This window comes from Danio rerio, chromosome 9, assembly GCF_052040795.2.
Source record: "Danio rerio strain M-AB ecotype USA chromosome 9, GRCz13ab, whole genome shotgun sequence".
NCBI lineage: Eukaryota > Metazoa > Chordata > Actinopteri > Cypriniformes > Danionidae > Danio > Danio rerio.
The window spans coordinates 38,231,131-38,247,030 of NC_141029.1; the positions used below are offsets into that span (position 1 = coordinate 38,231,131).

At 35.1% G+C, this 15,900-nt stretch overlaps 1 protein-coding gene across 4 annotated transcripts in view; it reads left to right on the forward strand.

Moving 5' to 3' along the window:
• Positions 1 to 15,900, forward strand: part of lrp1bb (low density lipoprotein receptor-related protein 1Bb) — a 631,192-nt gene that overhangs the window by 319,164 nt on the left and 296,128 nt on the right. For all 4 annotated transcript variants that reach the window (XM_087268160.1, XM_087268163.1, XM_087268161.1 and 1 more), the window contains 5 exons: positions 2,095 to 2,317; positions 7,674 to 7,860; positions 10,029 to 10,172; positions 14,176 to 14,412; positions 14,607 to 14,787. In XM_087268160.1, the coding sequence (XP_087124286.1) occupies positions 2,095 to 2,317; positions 7,674 to 7,860; positions 10,029 to 10,172; positions 14,176 to 14,412; positions 14,607 to 14,787 (972 nt within the window). The remainder of the gene's footprint in view (positions 1 to 2,094; positions 2,318 to 7,673; positions 7,861 to 10,028; positions 10,173 to 14,175; positions 14,413 to 14,606; positions 14,788 to 15,900) is intronic.

A 15,900-nucleotide genomic window follows, 5' to 3' on the forward strand; every position in this document is an offset into this window, starting at 1 on the left:
TAGAGCCCTATACAGTACCTAAGAAAAAATACTCTCTAAAACCAGAGAACTCTAAAACAGATGGAAACTGGCTTTCCTCTCCACATCAGATCAGGGATTTATTTGACTAGTAAAACCTTGACACAGGTTAATTTTTCGGACTGTTATCGTAAGTAATGTTGTTAGATAAACTCCAAATTTGGCATCAGTACTGACTAATCTAATGCACATGCACAAATAAAATATTGTATTGCTTCCTATCAAAAATATAAATTTAAAGGATAGATTTGTGAGGCGTGAACTTATATATGCTGAGCACTGTATATTGTTTACATGTTCACACAGCAAGTAATACAGCAAGCATGTAGTTTGGACTAGCTTTTGCAGCTGGATATTACTTTACAATTTTTTTGATGGGTGAACATTAGCCAGTGGGGGAGTGTCTTTTGTCTCTCAAGGTGTGAATTATTCATGACCATTGTCACTCACACATACAGCTGAGATCACCCAAAACAAGCTTAACAAATTGTAGGGTCTTTGATATGTCTTTCTTTGAATGAGTGAACAAAATATTTTTATTTACATACTTTTGTAGTAAATATTCTAGCCTACAAGACTCAAAACTCTTGTTCAGGCACATTTATTTATTTCAGCTATTTTTTTTTTATCCAATACTTACTAAATGCATACATATTTTTTTCTAAAAACTGCAAGCATGTACATCAATAATTGCCACATATTATTGTAGCACAGTTTATGCTGAATACAAATAAAATACACGTTGGCCTGTACTATGTAATAAGTAGCTGAAATAAGCACAAATGTCAGGGCATATCAAAACATCTTAGGGGGCCTTTAATGTGAAGTAGTGTGATATGAAGCTGTAATAGCACCTTAAACTATACCTAATCCCTAACCCTAACCTCAGAACCATTAAAATACACTGTTGGTAGCATAATGTGATGGGTAGGATAAAATGTCAGGACACCGGTATATGTTTCACACAGCAAAGCCCTTCCAGCCGCAACCCAGTACTTGTAAACACCTACTGTATACATTCATTCACACATACTCGTACACTACGATCAATTTAGTTAAAACTCACTAAAATTCACTTTATATGCCACACTTGTGTAAATAAAATAAAGCCAAAAGGAAAATTTTCAGGTCATATGTATTCAGAGTTATTTAGTGAGTAGTTAAAAATTAATTCATTCATTAATTTTCTTTTCGGCTTAGTCCCCTTAATAATCAAGGGTTGCCACAGCGGAATCAACCGTCAACTTATCCAGCGTATGTTTTACACAGCAGATGCCCTTCCAGCTGCAACCCAACACTGGGAAACATCCATAAACTATTTAATGTATGTTATTAGCTATGTTATAGTTAGAATTTAGTTTATTCAATTCACCTATACCGCATGTCTTTGGACTTGTGGGGGAAACCGGAGCACCCGAAGGAAACCTACGTAAACGCGGGGAGAACATGCAAACTCCACACAGAAATGCCAACTGACTTAGCTGGAGCTCGAAGCAACCTTCTTGCTGTGAGGCGATCATGCTACCCACTGCACCACTGTGTTGCCCATGTATAAAACTGTTATCATTATTTACTTTACCCACAGGTGCTTCCATATCTTGATCAATTCTCTTCTTCTGTTGAACACAAAATAAGATATTTTGATGAATGTTAGAAACCAGTAATCAATGACACACATATAGGAAAAACAAACACTATGGAATTCAATAGTTACAGATTTGCAACATTTTGTCAAGGTAACCTTTTGTGTTTAACATGAATTTGATAAAAGATTATGGGGCAAATTAATTTTTACAAAATAATGAAGTGCACATATACATTGTTTATAAAAAAGCACTACTATATACACATTATAAATATCAGAAGAAAACATTTTGATTTCATTAAGACATTAAGATCAAAACGTGGAAACAGTAATCTGGTAATGTTTAAAAAAAAATTCTAAACAATGTACCATATGCTTCTATTAGCTTTTGTTGTGTGGAAAAGTCCTGTCTAAATAAACAATAGCAAAACTATATTGTATTTTTTAAACTTGGTAATAAAAATGTCTCTTTCTATTTTGCATTCTTGCAGGATGCTTTTCTTTACAGATTATGGGAATGTAGCCAAACTGGAGCGCTGCAACATGGACGGCACAAACAGAACTCGACTTGTGGATTACAAGGTTGAACGACCAACAGCAGTTGCACTGGATCTGGTCAAGAAGCTGGTTTATTGGGCAGATGCTTATCTGGATTACATTGAGATGGTGGATTACAATGGCAAAAACAGACACACTATCATGCAGGGATATCAGGTGAGTTTGCTTATTTATTTACTTATTTTGTATTTTATAGCCTTATATTTATACTATTAAAAGGCAATTGCTCACCAGTGCAGTGTTTATTTGATCAAAACTTCATGTAAAATATTAATAATGTTAAATATTATTGCAATTCAAATGACCAGTTTACAATCAATCAATCAATCAATCAATCAATCAATCAATCAATCAATCAACCAACCAGTCAGTCAGTCAGTCAGTCAGTCCGTCAGTCAGTCAGTCAGTCAGTCAGTCCGTCAGTCAGTCAGTCAGTCAGTCAGTCAGTCAGTCAGTCAGTCAGTCAGTCAGTCAGTCAGTCAGTCAGTCAGTCAGTCAATCAATCAATCAATCTTTATTTATATAGCACTTTACTACAACTAAGGTTGACCAAAGTGCTTTACACAAGTAAAAACAAATTATACAGCACAACTAAAAAGCAGACAATGCAAAGCAATACAAGAAATATCAATAAAATACAACAAACATTAAAACATAAAGAAGTGTCAGTGCTATGTATTACAAAACAAGTGGGTCTTAAGCTTGGCTTTAAAAAAAGGCATATCAGTGATTGTTCGTAACTCAGTAGAAAAAGTTTAGGACCTACCACTGCAAAAGATTTTACTATTTTAATATAATTTTATACATAGGGTCCGAGGGCCAAAGTTGGCCTATATCAACCTTTGATTTTGCCCGCCATCCCATGTGACATTGTCATTTTACATCTAATGCAACCGTTTGTTTTATTGTTAAAAGCTAACTGAAATTAAATGTTTCAATTAAATATTGTAATTTAATCAGATTTAGGATCCATTCACACCTTGACTTTTGTTGCAGAACCTGGAACGTTTCCCCTGTTAGTATGGTTCGTTTGGCATATGTGAATCCAGCAATCGCACTTGGATCTGCGCCAAAACAATCAGTCTGAGATCGCTTAAATGGGGTCTTTGCTCGGTTGAAACAAACTGTGGAGCGGATCGATTGTAGTGAGAAAGCAATACTATCCAACGAAGTAACGATCCAGGCTATATCGCAGTGTATTATGGATATGTAATCAGCATATATGACTATATGAAGAGAGAACGATGAGAAGGGCGAGATGTTATCATTACTACCAGTAAATGTGCGTTTCATGTCAAATACGAAAGTGAAAGCATGCTGAATTTATACAGAGAGCTGTTTATTCGTTGAAAAATGACTGAACAGCAGTCTTAATTTATCTGTTATTTCTCTAAATTTTTATATTTGGTCTCACCATTCAAAGTTAAAATAAAGCCTTTCACTTATATTATCTTATTGCTCATTGTCATAGATTAAAATAAGGATGCATGACAGTTAAGAGGGAAAAATAAACCGTGGAACTCAACAATTTGTGGGAAAGTTAACTTGCACCTGACTGGTTTTAGCTCTATTTTGCTCCATTAAGAAACTTTGTCGTGTGAAAGCGAACCGCATCAAGTACAAAGTCCAACATTGTAACAATTTTAATCCCTGTTTCAGAACAAAACACTGATCTCCAGTTATAAAAGCACCCTTAGTTTAAATGGACATACTGTCAGCTGACGGATAGGGGACAGTGCAGAGACTTGGTGAGCAAATCAAGGCAAAGGCATATTCTGCTTGACTAGTATATTCAGCTTTGAACTACACAGGTCACTGTAATATTTTATTTCAATAAGTTATTATTTTAAAAGTTTTACTGCATTCGTTAATACAATTTAAGTAACATTTTTTTATTTTTATTTTTAAATATTCTGAATTAAATTTGGAAATTACTGGTGGCAACTTTAATGTCATATATACTGCTCAGAACAATAAAGGGAACACTTGGAGATACATTGTGTTGTTTAAGTGTTCCCTTCATGTTTTTGAGCAGTAAGAGTTTGGTATGTTTAGTTCCAGTCTACGACTCATAATGATGTTTTGTTTTTTGGCCCTTTATATCAGAAAGTTTAGGCACCCCCTTGTCTAGTCGTTTTAATATTGTAGTTTGGCGCTCGAGAGAATTTCTAATTATTTTTAATATAAAAACTTAATTATTTGATGAATGAACAGCATTCATTTAAAATGTAATTATGTTGTAAAATTATAAATATCCCAACTGTTGGATTTGTTCAATTTAATGCATTTTTATTTATTTAGTTTTGCTAAATGGAGGGATAAATGCAGCAAATTAGCACAAACAAGTTTACTTTTTGAAGTTTTTGTAACATAAAGGTCACATTTATGTAGCTCAGTGAAATTTCATGAGCAATCAATTCAATCATTTCAAAAGGGGTCAATGTGTTTGGGAGTTTCACATGAGGGCAAAAAAGTTTCCCCAAACAAATCATGCTCATGTTCAAGCAAATGTTTTCACCTTCACCAACAGAAACTTCATGTGAATGTGACTTCTATGTGAATAGCCTTGCTGCACTAATATCAACAAACCTTCCTGGCTCATAAAATCTCTCTGAAATTTAAATACTCAAAAATAGGTTATTTGTGTTACTTGAGTTAGACTCAAACAGTTCCTTATGATATGCATTCTCATCAATGTTGGCATGTAAGGAAGCAAAGGCTTGTTTGCCAGCCTGATGCAAGACTCTAATCAGTCCTGCCCGGGGTAGACAGAACCAACACAGCTGTACACAGATTGATTTCAAGTATTAATTGGCTATGACATTTATACCCAGCAGCTACTGTATCTGTGTGGCTTGATCTGCGTTTTAATTTCTCAAGCTAGTTCTAGCATTAATTAGCCTAAACGAACACGCAGGCCACAGAAACAGATTCGCCATCTGAATATTTTACCTGAAGTGCACTTACGAGGATGCTAATTATGGATCATTACTATTCAAAAGTAGACCTCATCTAAACCACCCAAAGATCTTCTCGATGTGGGAAAGTGTAGAAGGCTGCGTTATAAAGAGCAACGGATCATCATATGAAGGCAGGTGTGGGTGCGTTTATTTTAATAGAGCTCTTAAAAGTGAGCCGCGATGTATTAGTGAGAGGTTGCTAACACATTTAATTTCCATCGCAAATTAAGAGGAGGTTTTGCTGCACATGAAAATGGCATCTTTGTTGTTTTTCTAACAGGTTTCTTATTATGTGATGACACTTTTCTATGCCGAAGCCCTATTAGTTGAACTCATTTTGTAAAGCATGGTTGTTCGTAGCTTTCCATTAGGGCTGCACAATATATCGTTTTAGCATCAATTTCGCAATGTGCACATTGAGGAACCATTGTAGAATATAAATCGACTAACTAATACAGTGTACGTTTGTCAATTGCATGTGTTTTAAGGTTTATGACTGTGAGCCGTTCAACTGAGTTTAAAGCATTCAGGCATAATAAATTATAACCTTTTAAGAAGTTTGGAAAGAATGTAATTATTCTTAAAATAAGTGTTGTTTTACATTTGATCATTCTGTAGCTGAATATTGTCCTCAGGGCACTTTTAATTTCATTTGTGTGGTTTTATATATAGTAGTGACCATTCAAAGTGAATCAAAAATGTTTTTCCAAATTTTCCTAAGAAAAGAATATGTGCTGCACAATAGTTTTACGTCAACTTTGAAAGCGACCCACTTCAAATGTTGACTACTGTATATATAAAGCTGGTCAGGCTGGAAAATAACCAGCTAATACCAGCCTGGAAATGGCTGGAAACCAGCCTAGCTTAGCTGGTTGACCAACTAAGACCAGCCTACCACCCTAGTTTAAGCTGTTTTTTTTTTTTTTTTTTTTTTTTCATCAGGTACCTTATTCAGTCCTTGAGATGGAGTTTAGGTTAAATGTCCGGTGCATATGGAGAGAATGAATGTTTCTACAGTTGGTTTGTCAGGCCCACTCACCCGTGTGAAGCACAGTCAGAAACACTTTTTATAGAGATATGGAGTGATTTTAAGAAAGTGGTGCAAATGTGCCGACTGGTGCACATTTCAGGTACACATTTTCTTAACATTGTTAAAGTGTCAGAGGGATGGAAGAGTTTGTTTTCTACATGTGGTTTGTCAAGCCCACTCACCTATGTGAGGCACATTTGAAATTGCATAACGTTTTTGGGGTTTTCATGTGGTGTGGTGACACAATTCAAATTCATATCTAAATGTCAGTTTAGGGCTGTTATTTATTTTTTAATATCAACCTCCCCTACTCATTCCTCTGTACTGAGCTCAAATGTAATACGCCATACACTTTGCAATCAACTACACAATCTAGAACCTACATTACATCACAATATCCTGAATTTAAATAATTCCCAGCAAAGGCAAGTCAAGGTCTGGTTGAGTTGTATTAACAGATTTACTTATTTGTATTCATTTGTATTTATACACCATTATATTAATTCATTAATAAGAATAATTCCTATTTTGCTAATAATCTAATGTAAAGCCAATAAACCACATTTGCACACACAATAAATCATTGTACAGAATCCCCTTGACAGTATAGTAAGAACTACTACTACAACTACTACTACTACTACTACTACTACTGTTACTACTACTAGTAGTAGTGCTACTATCCCACATCCCACCCTGCAAAAACAGATTTTTCAGGTACCAACATGAAATCATCCAACAATTGATACCAGCATATCTTTATCTAATAGAAAGATAGCAGAATTAAGATTTTTGCACAATTATTCTTAATTTTTTTCAGGATTGTTCCTATTTATTTTTTATTTTTTTGGTACTAACTAATCTAATGTAAAACCAATAAACCAGATATGCACCATCTGTTTAAGAAAAAAAAAAAACAGGAAAACAAAAACAAAAAACTAATTTCATACAATGCAAGTCCAAATACTTTTTAGATTGGAGTTTAACATACTCCCCTTGGGAAATGGCTTGTGTACCTGCCTGTAAATTTAAACCAGAATAGCATCATGAGCCACACTGTATTGCCGGAAGTGTCCCCTCTCGCAGTCAGGGAAAGAGAGGATGAATTATCTCCCTGTGGGTTTAGGTGAAGCGCCCTGCACATTTTAATGTGTGTATATTTGTGAGCAGGATTCAGCTCCTGTCACATGGATGTCGCTCGCAGAGATAGCATGTCGAGTCGAGGTGTCCCAGGAGAAAAAATGCACTCTAGTTGACCCAGACTGAACTTCCTGAACTGCCTGAATGCATATCAACACCATCCAGTTACCTGCAATCCAGAACCCTCATTCAGTAATGAAGATTGTGGGTTGTTGCCAGGTTAAATTAAGTCTAATAACAGCTTTAGCTAGCAGCTAATTTGATTGTCGAATCAAAGGAAAATACCAAGCACATATCTGCACTGTTCTGCTTTTCAGAGTTGATGTTTAGCCAGCAGCTTCTTTAGCATCATAATCAAGCTAGTCAATGCCTCTTTTTCTAGGTGGCCCACCTGCATGGATTAGCTGTCTTTGAGGACTACTTGTATGCAACTCGCTCTGAAGCCTCCAGTGGAACAGTGGTGGACATCTTACGGATAAATCGCTTTAATGTCACAGACCCGGAGATGCTAACCAGCATAGGAAATGCAAAAACAATACGGGTTTACCACAAGCTCTGTCAACCAAAAGGTAAAGTATACGTTAGATCGATTTTGCTTATGCTACATTTTAAGTCTTTGGTTAAAGCAAACTCAAGATTTAATTTCATGTTTTATTCTACAATTTTTGTAGCAAAAATGTTGCTTTGATATTTAATATGACTTCGTAAATGTACTCTCATGTTGATATTTATTTTCTAGTTTCTAATCTGGAAACTACTTCTGTTACTGCTACTACTACTACTACTACTACGACTACTACTACTACTACTACTATTTTTACTAATTCTATTGTTGCCACTACTACTACTACTACTAATTATATTATTGTTGCTGTCACTACTATACTAGTACCAATGCTACTAATTATATTGTTTTTGCTGCTACTTCTTCTACCACTACTGTTACCATCACTACTATTGGTTGTGTTATTACTACTGTACTACTACTATGACTACTAATACTACAAAAACTACTACTACTACTAAATATATTGTAACTACTACTACTGTTACTACTACTACTACTACTACTACATGTAGTAGTAGTAGTACTACTACTAATTCTATTGTTGCTACTACTACAACTAACTGGTGTTGCTGTCACTATTGCAGTATTACAAATTATATTGTTGCTGCTGCTCCTGCTTCTACTACTAATTTTATTGTTGCTACTATACTCTATTACTGTTACTACTATTACAACTATTAATTATATTGTTGCTCTACTACTACTACTACGACTACTACTAATACTATTACTACTACTACTACTATCACTACTACTACTACGACTGTTACTACCACTACTATCTGTTATTTTTGCTGTACTGCTACTACAAATACTTCTATTAACTATATTGTCACTACAAGTACTGTTACTGTCGTTACTACTACTACTACTACTACTACTACTACTACTACTACTACTACTATTATTACTGCTACTTATATTGTTGCTACTTCTACTTTACTACTACTACTAACGTTTGTTGCTGTCACTACTATAGTAGTACTAATTACATTGTTGTTGCTGCTGCTGCTGCTTCTATTACTAATTTTTGTTGCTACTATACTGTATTACTGTTAATACAACAACTACTACTACTATTACTACTTCTAATGTTATTGTTGTTGCTGCTACTAATACTGCTTACATTACATTACTAATGTTTCTGTTATTAATATTGTACCGTTGGTGTAGAGACCCTCCTTACACAATTCTAAAGTGTTTTTTTTTTTTTTGTGTGTGTGTGTATGGCAATATAACCCTAACCCTAACCCTAACCACTACTACTACTCCTACTACTACTACTACTACTACTATTACTACCACTTACTACTACTACTACTTACTACTACTTTTATTATTACTACAACAAATTCTATTGTTGCTACTACTATTATTACTATCACTAAAATTGGTTCTGATATTGCCACTGTACTACTACCACTCTACTACTACTGCTGATTCTGCTAGTACTACTGTATTATAACGGGTACTTCTACCCCTACTACTACTACTACAATTACTACTACTATTATTACTATTACCAATTCTATTATTGTTTATTATATTGCCACTGTACTACTACTACTTCTCTACTACTACTGCTGATTCTGCTAGTACTACTGTACTGCTACTGCTACTACTACTACTACTACTACTACTACTACTACCATTACTGTGGCTTCTGCTATTAAAACTGTATTATTAGTGGTACTATCACTTCCACTGCTACTACTTCTACTATACTATTTTTTTTTTATTACTATTCCCATTTCAATTGTTGCTACTACTACTACTATTACTACCACTAATATTACTTCTGATATTGCCACTGTACTACTACTACTACTCTGCTACTACTGCTGATTCTGGTAGTACTACTGTACAAGTACTACTATTACTATGGCTTTTGCTATTACTACTGGTATTTCTACTACTACTACTTCTTCTACTACTACTACTACTACTACTACTACTACTACTACTCTAACAACTTCTGCTTCTACTACTGTACTAATATTTCCACTACTACTTCTACTTTCAGTTATTTTCCTCAGTATTGAAATCATAATGGAATAACACAGTAAATTGTTCCGCATTATAAAATATGCAACATTTGTATGTATATGTGTCATGTATGAATATGTATATATGCTAATTATGTATGTAACATGAGTGTCCTCTCCTCAGTCAAGGGCCATGCGTGTGAAGTTGACTCTTATGGAAAACCTGGAGGATGTTCACACATCTGCCTGCTCAGCGGGAGCTATAAATCCCGGAGCTGCCGCTGTCGTACCGGATTCAGGCTGGGAAATGATGGCCAATCCTGCAAAAGTCAGTATATCATCGAACACAGCCTTTCGTTTGTAACCTGTAGATGTTCTAAACGTCCTTTTCGGAAGTAAAATCATTAATTAAGATATGCTGGAAAACAAATGTGTAGAATTTTTTATGTTTAGTTTGTTTAAAATGCAAGGTAACTAACATTAAAGTGTGAGATTTTAGAGTAGAAACTATTAAACAGTATTTTCTGTTTTAGCACACTCTATTTTAATTTAATATATGTTATATCTAATATTTGTTTTATTAAGAATTTTTATTTAACTTTTTTTATATTTACTTTTTTTATAAACTTTTTACATGTAAATAGCATATAAACTTAATTTATGTAAACAAAAACAAAATAGCTAAAATAGCAAGAAGATGCATTACCTAAACTAAAATATATTTTTAAGCTTGCTTAAAATATATAATCAGTCAATAGCCCCTTTCAAACAGCCATACTGGTAAATATCTGAAAATTTACCGGAACAACTTTCCAAGTAAATCCAAAAAAGCACTGTTCACAGAGATTCCGAATTTTTCTTGAAAAGACCATTCACACATCCATTCCAAAATACCCAGTAAATTCTGACATCATTACCCATTAATGAGCTCTAAACTGTTGTGCTTGTATTTGTAAACATAGAGTTGGTTGGGATTTTGTTGATTGTTTCACTTTTATTTAAAGCTTCCGCATTCATTCAGCTGCTTCGTCCCAGAGACATCAAAAGGCAGAATCGCTAACCACAGACAAATGTTTACACATTTGACTACATTACAGATTCTGTGAATGTTTAAGTATTGTGAACAACTTGGATAAAAAAACAAACAAACAAACATATGGAGCAACACTTTCGCATGTTGAGATGTTCCAAAGTCCCTATTTTCCATACACACTATATTATTTTGAAATACATAATATGTATGTATGTATGATGGCGGTCACCCGCTGCTTCACGTGCACACGCGTCAAGCCACTGAAGCAGAGCTTGAAGATAAACAAACAGCGGTTAATCATAAGCATTTAATTGATGATTTTTTACACAGTTGGCCTTAAGAAGGAACAAAGCAACATTATCTGACTAACATCTATCAGCTAAATGTGTCTGGAAAAATATTCATAGGCTTTTATTTTCATAAACAGCACGGATGTGAATGCATCTGATTGTTCGGATTGGCTGGAGTACATGTCTCACGTCAGCACTCTTTCCAACAATTTTCCTTCTGCGTTGATGCAGCGCAGCATTCCGAAAAAAAACTTCTTTTTCCAGAAAATTCCTGAAACAAATTTACCGGTATTTTCAAAAAGGGCTCTGTAATTTTCCGGAAAGGTCTGTATGTGTGAAAGGGGCTAATAAGATGACATGTAACATGTGCATTCAATTACACAATTTAAAATAAAATAAACATTTTATTATTATTATTATTATTATTATTATATTTTAGTCAAATGATAGTCATTTTGACAAAACATAACTGTTCTCTGCCACCAAAGTGGAAACAGTATACCCATCCAAAAATGGTGATTGAATAAGTGTTTGTTTTATTTGATTCTCGTCAGCTATCTAGTGCTGGAAATTGATGTGAGTGTTGCTACAAGGAAGATTGAGCGCTCCTGCATTTGCGCCAGTCTTGGCAGCAGCTCAGATTGACAGAGATGGAGATGAACTTTTAAGGAGATTGGCCCGCGTAGTTGTGATGTTATTTTATTGACTGCCTATAGAATGATTCATTACTGCCATTACTGCCATTTCCACTCCGCTCCCCTATACGAACTTCCTCCTGATCAATAGACATTTTACTTAGTTGACAATGAAAGCTATGGATCAATTAATGACGATCCAGAGATAAGCATGAAGTGACTGCAATAATGAACCAAGCCTGGCGTCGGAAGATGTTTCTGATTTATTCCGCCACCCAGATGTTTCACTCAGATGAGAAGCTGTGCTAAATGGCTGTGGCTGTGTGTTGCTTGATATATAGGTCTCAAAGTGCTTAATTGTCTTCAAGGTAGCAGAGCTTCTCCACTCAGAATGATTAATTGAAGTGATGCCTGTGTGGTCTCACCCACATTGGTTTGGTCCCATGTGAAAGGAGGTTGATGGCAGTGCCTTTATTTACCCATAATCCCCTCTCTTCCCATTGGCATAACTGACAGAAAGACCAGGCTGCCCTTTGTGTTGTGTCCGCTGTGACTAGAGGTTAATTTATTTGAGCTTGTTGGATAACCTTCGCTTCTGTTGTGTCGCCTGTGTTAATCTGACAACAGGAGCTTTATTGTTTAAACAGAGTCCCGAGGAACGGAAAATATCATTGCTGGAGCTTGTCAAATGAATCCTCTCAATCAAGATAATTTTTGCCTGGGGATGCTAAGTGGGGCTGATTGCTCCATTTATTTCTAGAACTTAGCACGTCTGCTTGTGCTAGTATTGAGCTTTGTTGGTCTTCGCACTATTGTGCACTGAAGGGCCTGATTTGTTATTCTTAGGGGGGAGGGGGGGTTTAAGATATTTGATCTTCAATATATAATGTTAGTGAATACTGCTGGTGTGTTCAAGTTATGTTGGATAAATTGTATTTATGATTTGAATGCAGGGGGCAGCACGGTAGCGCATTGAGTAGTAGTGGCATTTCTGTGTGGAGTTTGCATGTTCTCCCAGTGTTTACATGAGTTGCTCCGGTTTCCCCCACAAGTCCAAAGACATGTGCTATAGGTGAATTGGTTAAGCTAAATTGTCCGTAGTGTATTTGTGTGAATGAGAGTGTATGGGTATTTTTCAGTGATGGGTTGCAGCTGGAAGGGCATCCGCTGTGTAAAACATATGCTGGATAAGTTAGTGGTTCATTCCACTGTGGTGACCCCTGATTAATAAAGGGACTGAGCCAAAAAGAAAATGAATGAATGAGTTGAATGCACATGAACGCTAGTACAAGGTCAATATTTAGAGCTCAGATTCCTCTAGTTGGGCGCATGTCAGTGAGAAATACTATGGAATCGTTGATCTATAAAAGAGAATTATATATACATCATACATTTTATCATATATAGATCAGTGGGTGGAATTCATGGATGCAAAGTCCATTTTTTGTGGGATGTCAATTCCAAAGCACAACTGGTGCAAATTCTTTGTTGACTATAAGCAGAGTTAACAAGCATTGCTGTGTTTTCTTGTGATTTATCAAACTTATTTACAAAACCATCTTGTGCCAGTGAAAGTGAATTGAATCCTCCTGATGTCATTATTACTACTCACAAGTAAGAACATCAAAGGAGGACTTTAATGCAAAGTGATGTTTAGGTGACTACATTACGTAAATATGCTTGGTATTGTTTTAATCAAATGTGTTGGAGCCTTGTGGCCTGTGCACTGACATTCAGCACGACTGTACTTCTGGCTTCCTGACTTCGAATCCCAACTAACAGACCTCACCTGGTCCTACTCCCCTATCTCCATCTTCACTTTCTGTCAATATCTATACTGTTTTATCATAATAAAGGTAAAAATCACAAAAAAGAAAAAAATCTATACATAAATGAAACATGGAGCCCCAGAGCCACAAGTACCTGTTACATAAATCAAACAGGAAGCTTAGTTTGGTAAAATAAAAGGATTTTTTTTCTTTTTTTCTAAATTTAAAGCTGACTTTTCAGCTGGTTCAGCATCACTTGATCTTAAAGAAATCATTGTTTCAAATCATCGCTGATTTGGTGCTCAATAAATAAAAAGAAAGCACGAACGAATGAATGAAGGATGGAACAAACAAAATATTAAGTTAATAAGAACAGCAATTAATACTGTATTCAAGTATTAATAATAATTGAGCAGAAAATCCTCACATTGGTTTCTGAAGGATCATGTGACGCTGAAGTAATGATATTGAGTATGATGTTCTGATTATACTGGATTAGACATTATTTTAAACTGCAATACCATTTTTGTCCTGTATTGTTGATTAAATGAATGCAACCTTTGAGAATTTAATTTTTCACATTTTTCTGTCTGTATCATTGCAGAACCCAAGAATGATCTTTTCCTCTTCTATGGAAAGGGCAGACCTGGAATAATCCGCGGATTGGACATGAATGTGAAGTCTAGCGATGAGCACATGGTTCCTATTGAGGACTTGGTGAATCCAAGAGCTTTAGACTATCATGCTGAAACTGGAAACATTTACTTTGCTGATACTACAAGTTTTTTGATAGGCCGGCAGAAAGTCGATGGAAGCAATCGGGAAACCATTCTTAAAGATGGTAATTACTGAACATGTTTCCTTCTTTTTTTCACACAATTGTTGTTTGTGGTTTGTTGAAGCTGCTACATTTTCTTGCACAAAGACCCAGTTTACTCCTGTTATTACATGAATTGAATTTATTAAAATGGTACAAAGGTTGTTATTTGTTGATAGCAGTTTTTCAGCTGTGGAATTGTGCATGCTCTTCTACAGATCTGGATAATGTAGAGGGGATTTCTGTGGATTGGATTGGGAATAATTTGTACTGGACCAATGATGGCTACAGAAAAACCATCAGCGTGGCCAGGCTGGAGCGGGCATCTGAAACCAGGAAGACTCTTCTCGAGGGAGACATGTCTCATCCCAGAGCCATAGTGGTGGATCCTCTCAACAGGTACTGTAATAAATAAATAAAACACTAACGTCAGTTACATTCTGAAATGTAATTTATGTGTCATACAGTTATCTCAAACCCTTATCAACATTCATTTATACATTAATTGCAAAGAGGAATTTGTTACATGACTGATCAGTTTAGTTTATTTTTCATATGTAGTATTTAACCAGAGTTGTTTTCCCCCATCATGCGAAACCACAAGGGTTCCCATTCTGACTGAAGCAAATTACGTATACCTAGGCATTTATTTCTTAATGATATCAAAATCACAATGTAACTATTGAAATGATTGATCAAATGCTGCTTTGTTGATTATATACAGTAAGACATTGCAGAGACTCCATTTTAATAGTTAAGATCATTTTTAATAATCAAAAAGTATGTACAATTATTGAAAACATCACAATACAAATCAATTTAACAAAATTAACTTTTTGTGAAAAAAAATAAATATGAATACATTTTATTTATTAATTAAATCTGATGTTTATTTAGATAGGAAATCACTGTGAGTTTATATGCAAAGATGACTTTTCACACACAAAGTGGTAAAACATGTATTTCATGACTATGTTGTAAAATAGTAAGGTGTACAATAATATATAACTATATATTTTTATATTTATATAGTGTATATAAATATATTTAATATAAAATATATATTTTTGTCATGAAAACTCTTTAAATAATACATATATGTATTTGGCAGTGTTTATGTGTTTGCTCTTGGCAGCATAGATATGCTATGCTGCTGCTGCTTTGATTACTGGAGCAGAGCAAGTGCTGAGACTTGCTACTACTAGTAATTTCAAAGACATGCTGTCTGAAAATATAACACCGCTGCTCCAGACATAACATACATGCAGATCTATACATAGCTGGAGCTGGGGTTTAGTATGGTATCTGAAAATGCAAAGTTAAACTTTTAAACATACAACAATGTGAGATCTAAAGTAGTGGACCAATCAGACGAACCCTCAGACAGTACAAGCATAGTGAGCTTCTGTTTAACAGTTTTATTTATTTATCATTCATTCATTTTCTTGTCAGCTTAGTCCCTTTATTAATCCGGAGTTGCCACAGCGGAATGAACCGCCAACTTATCCAGCA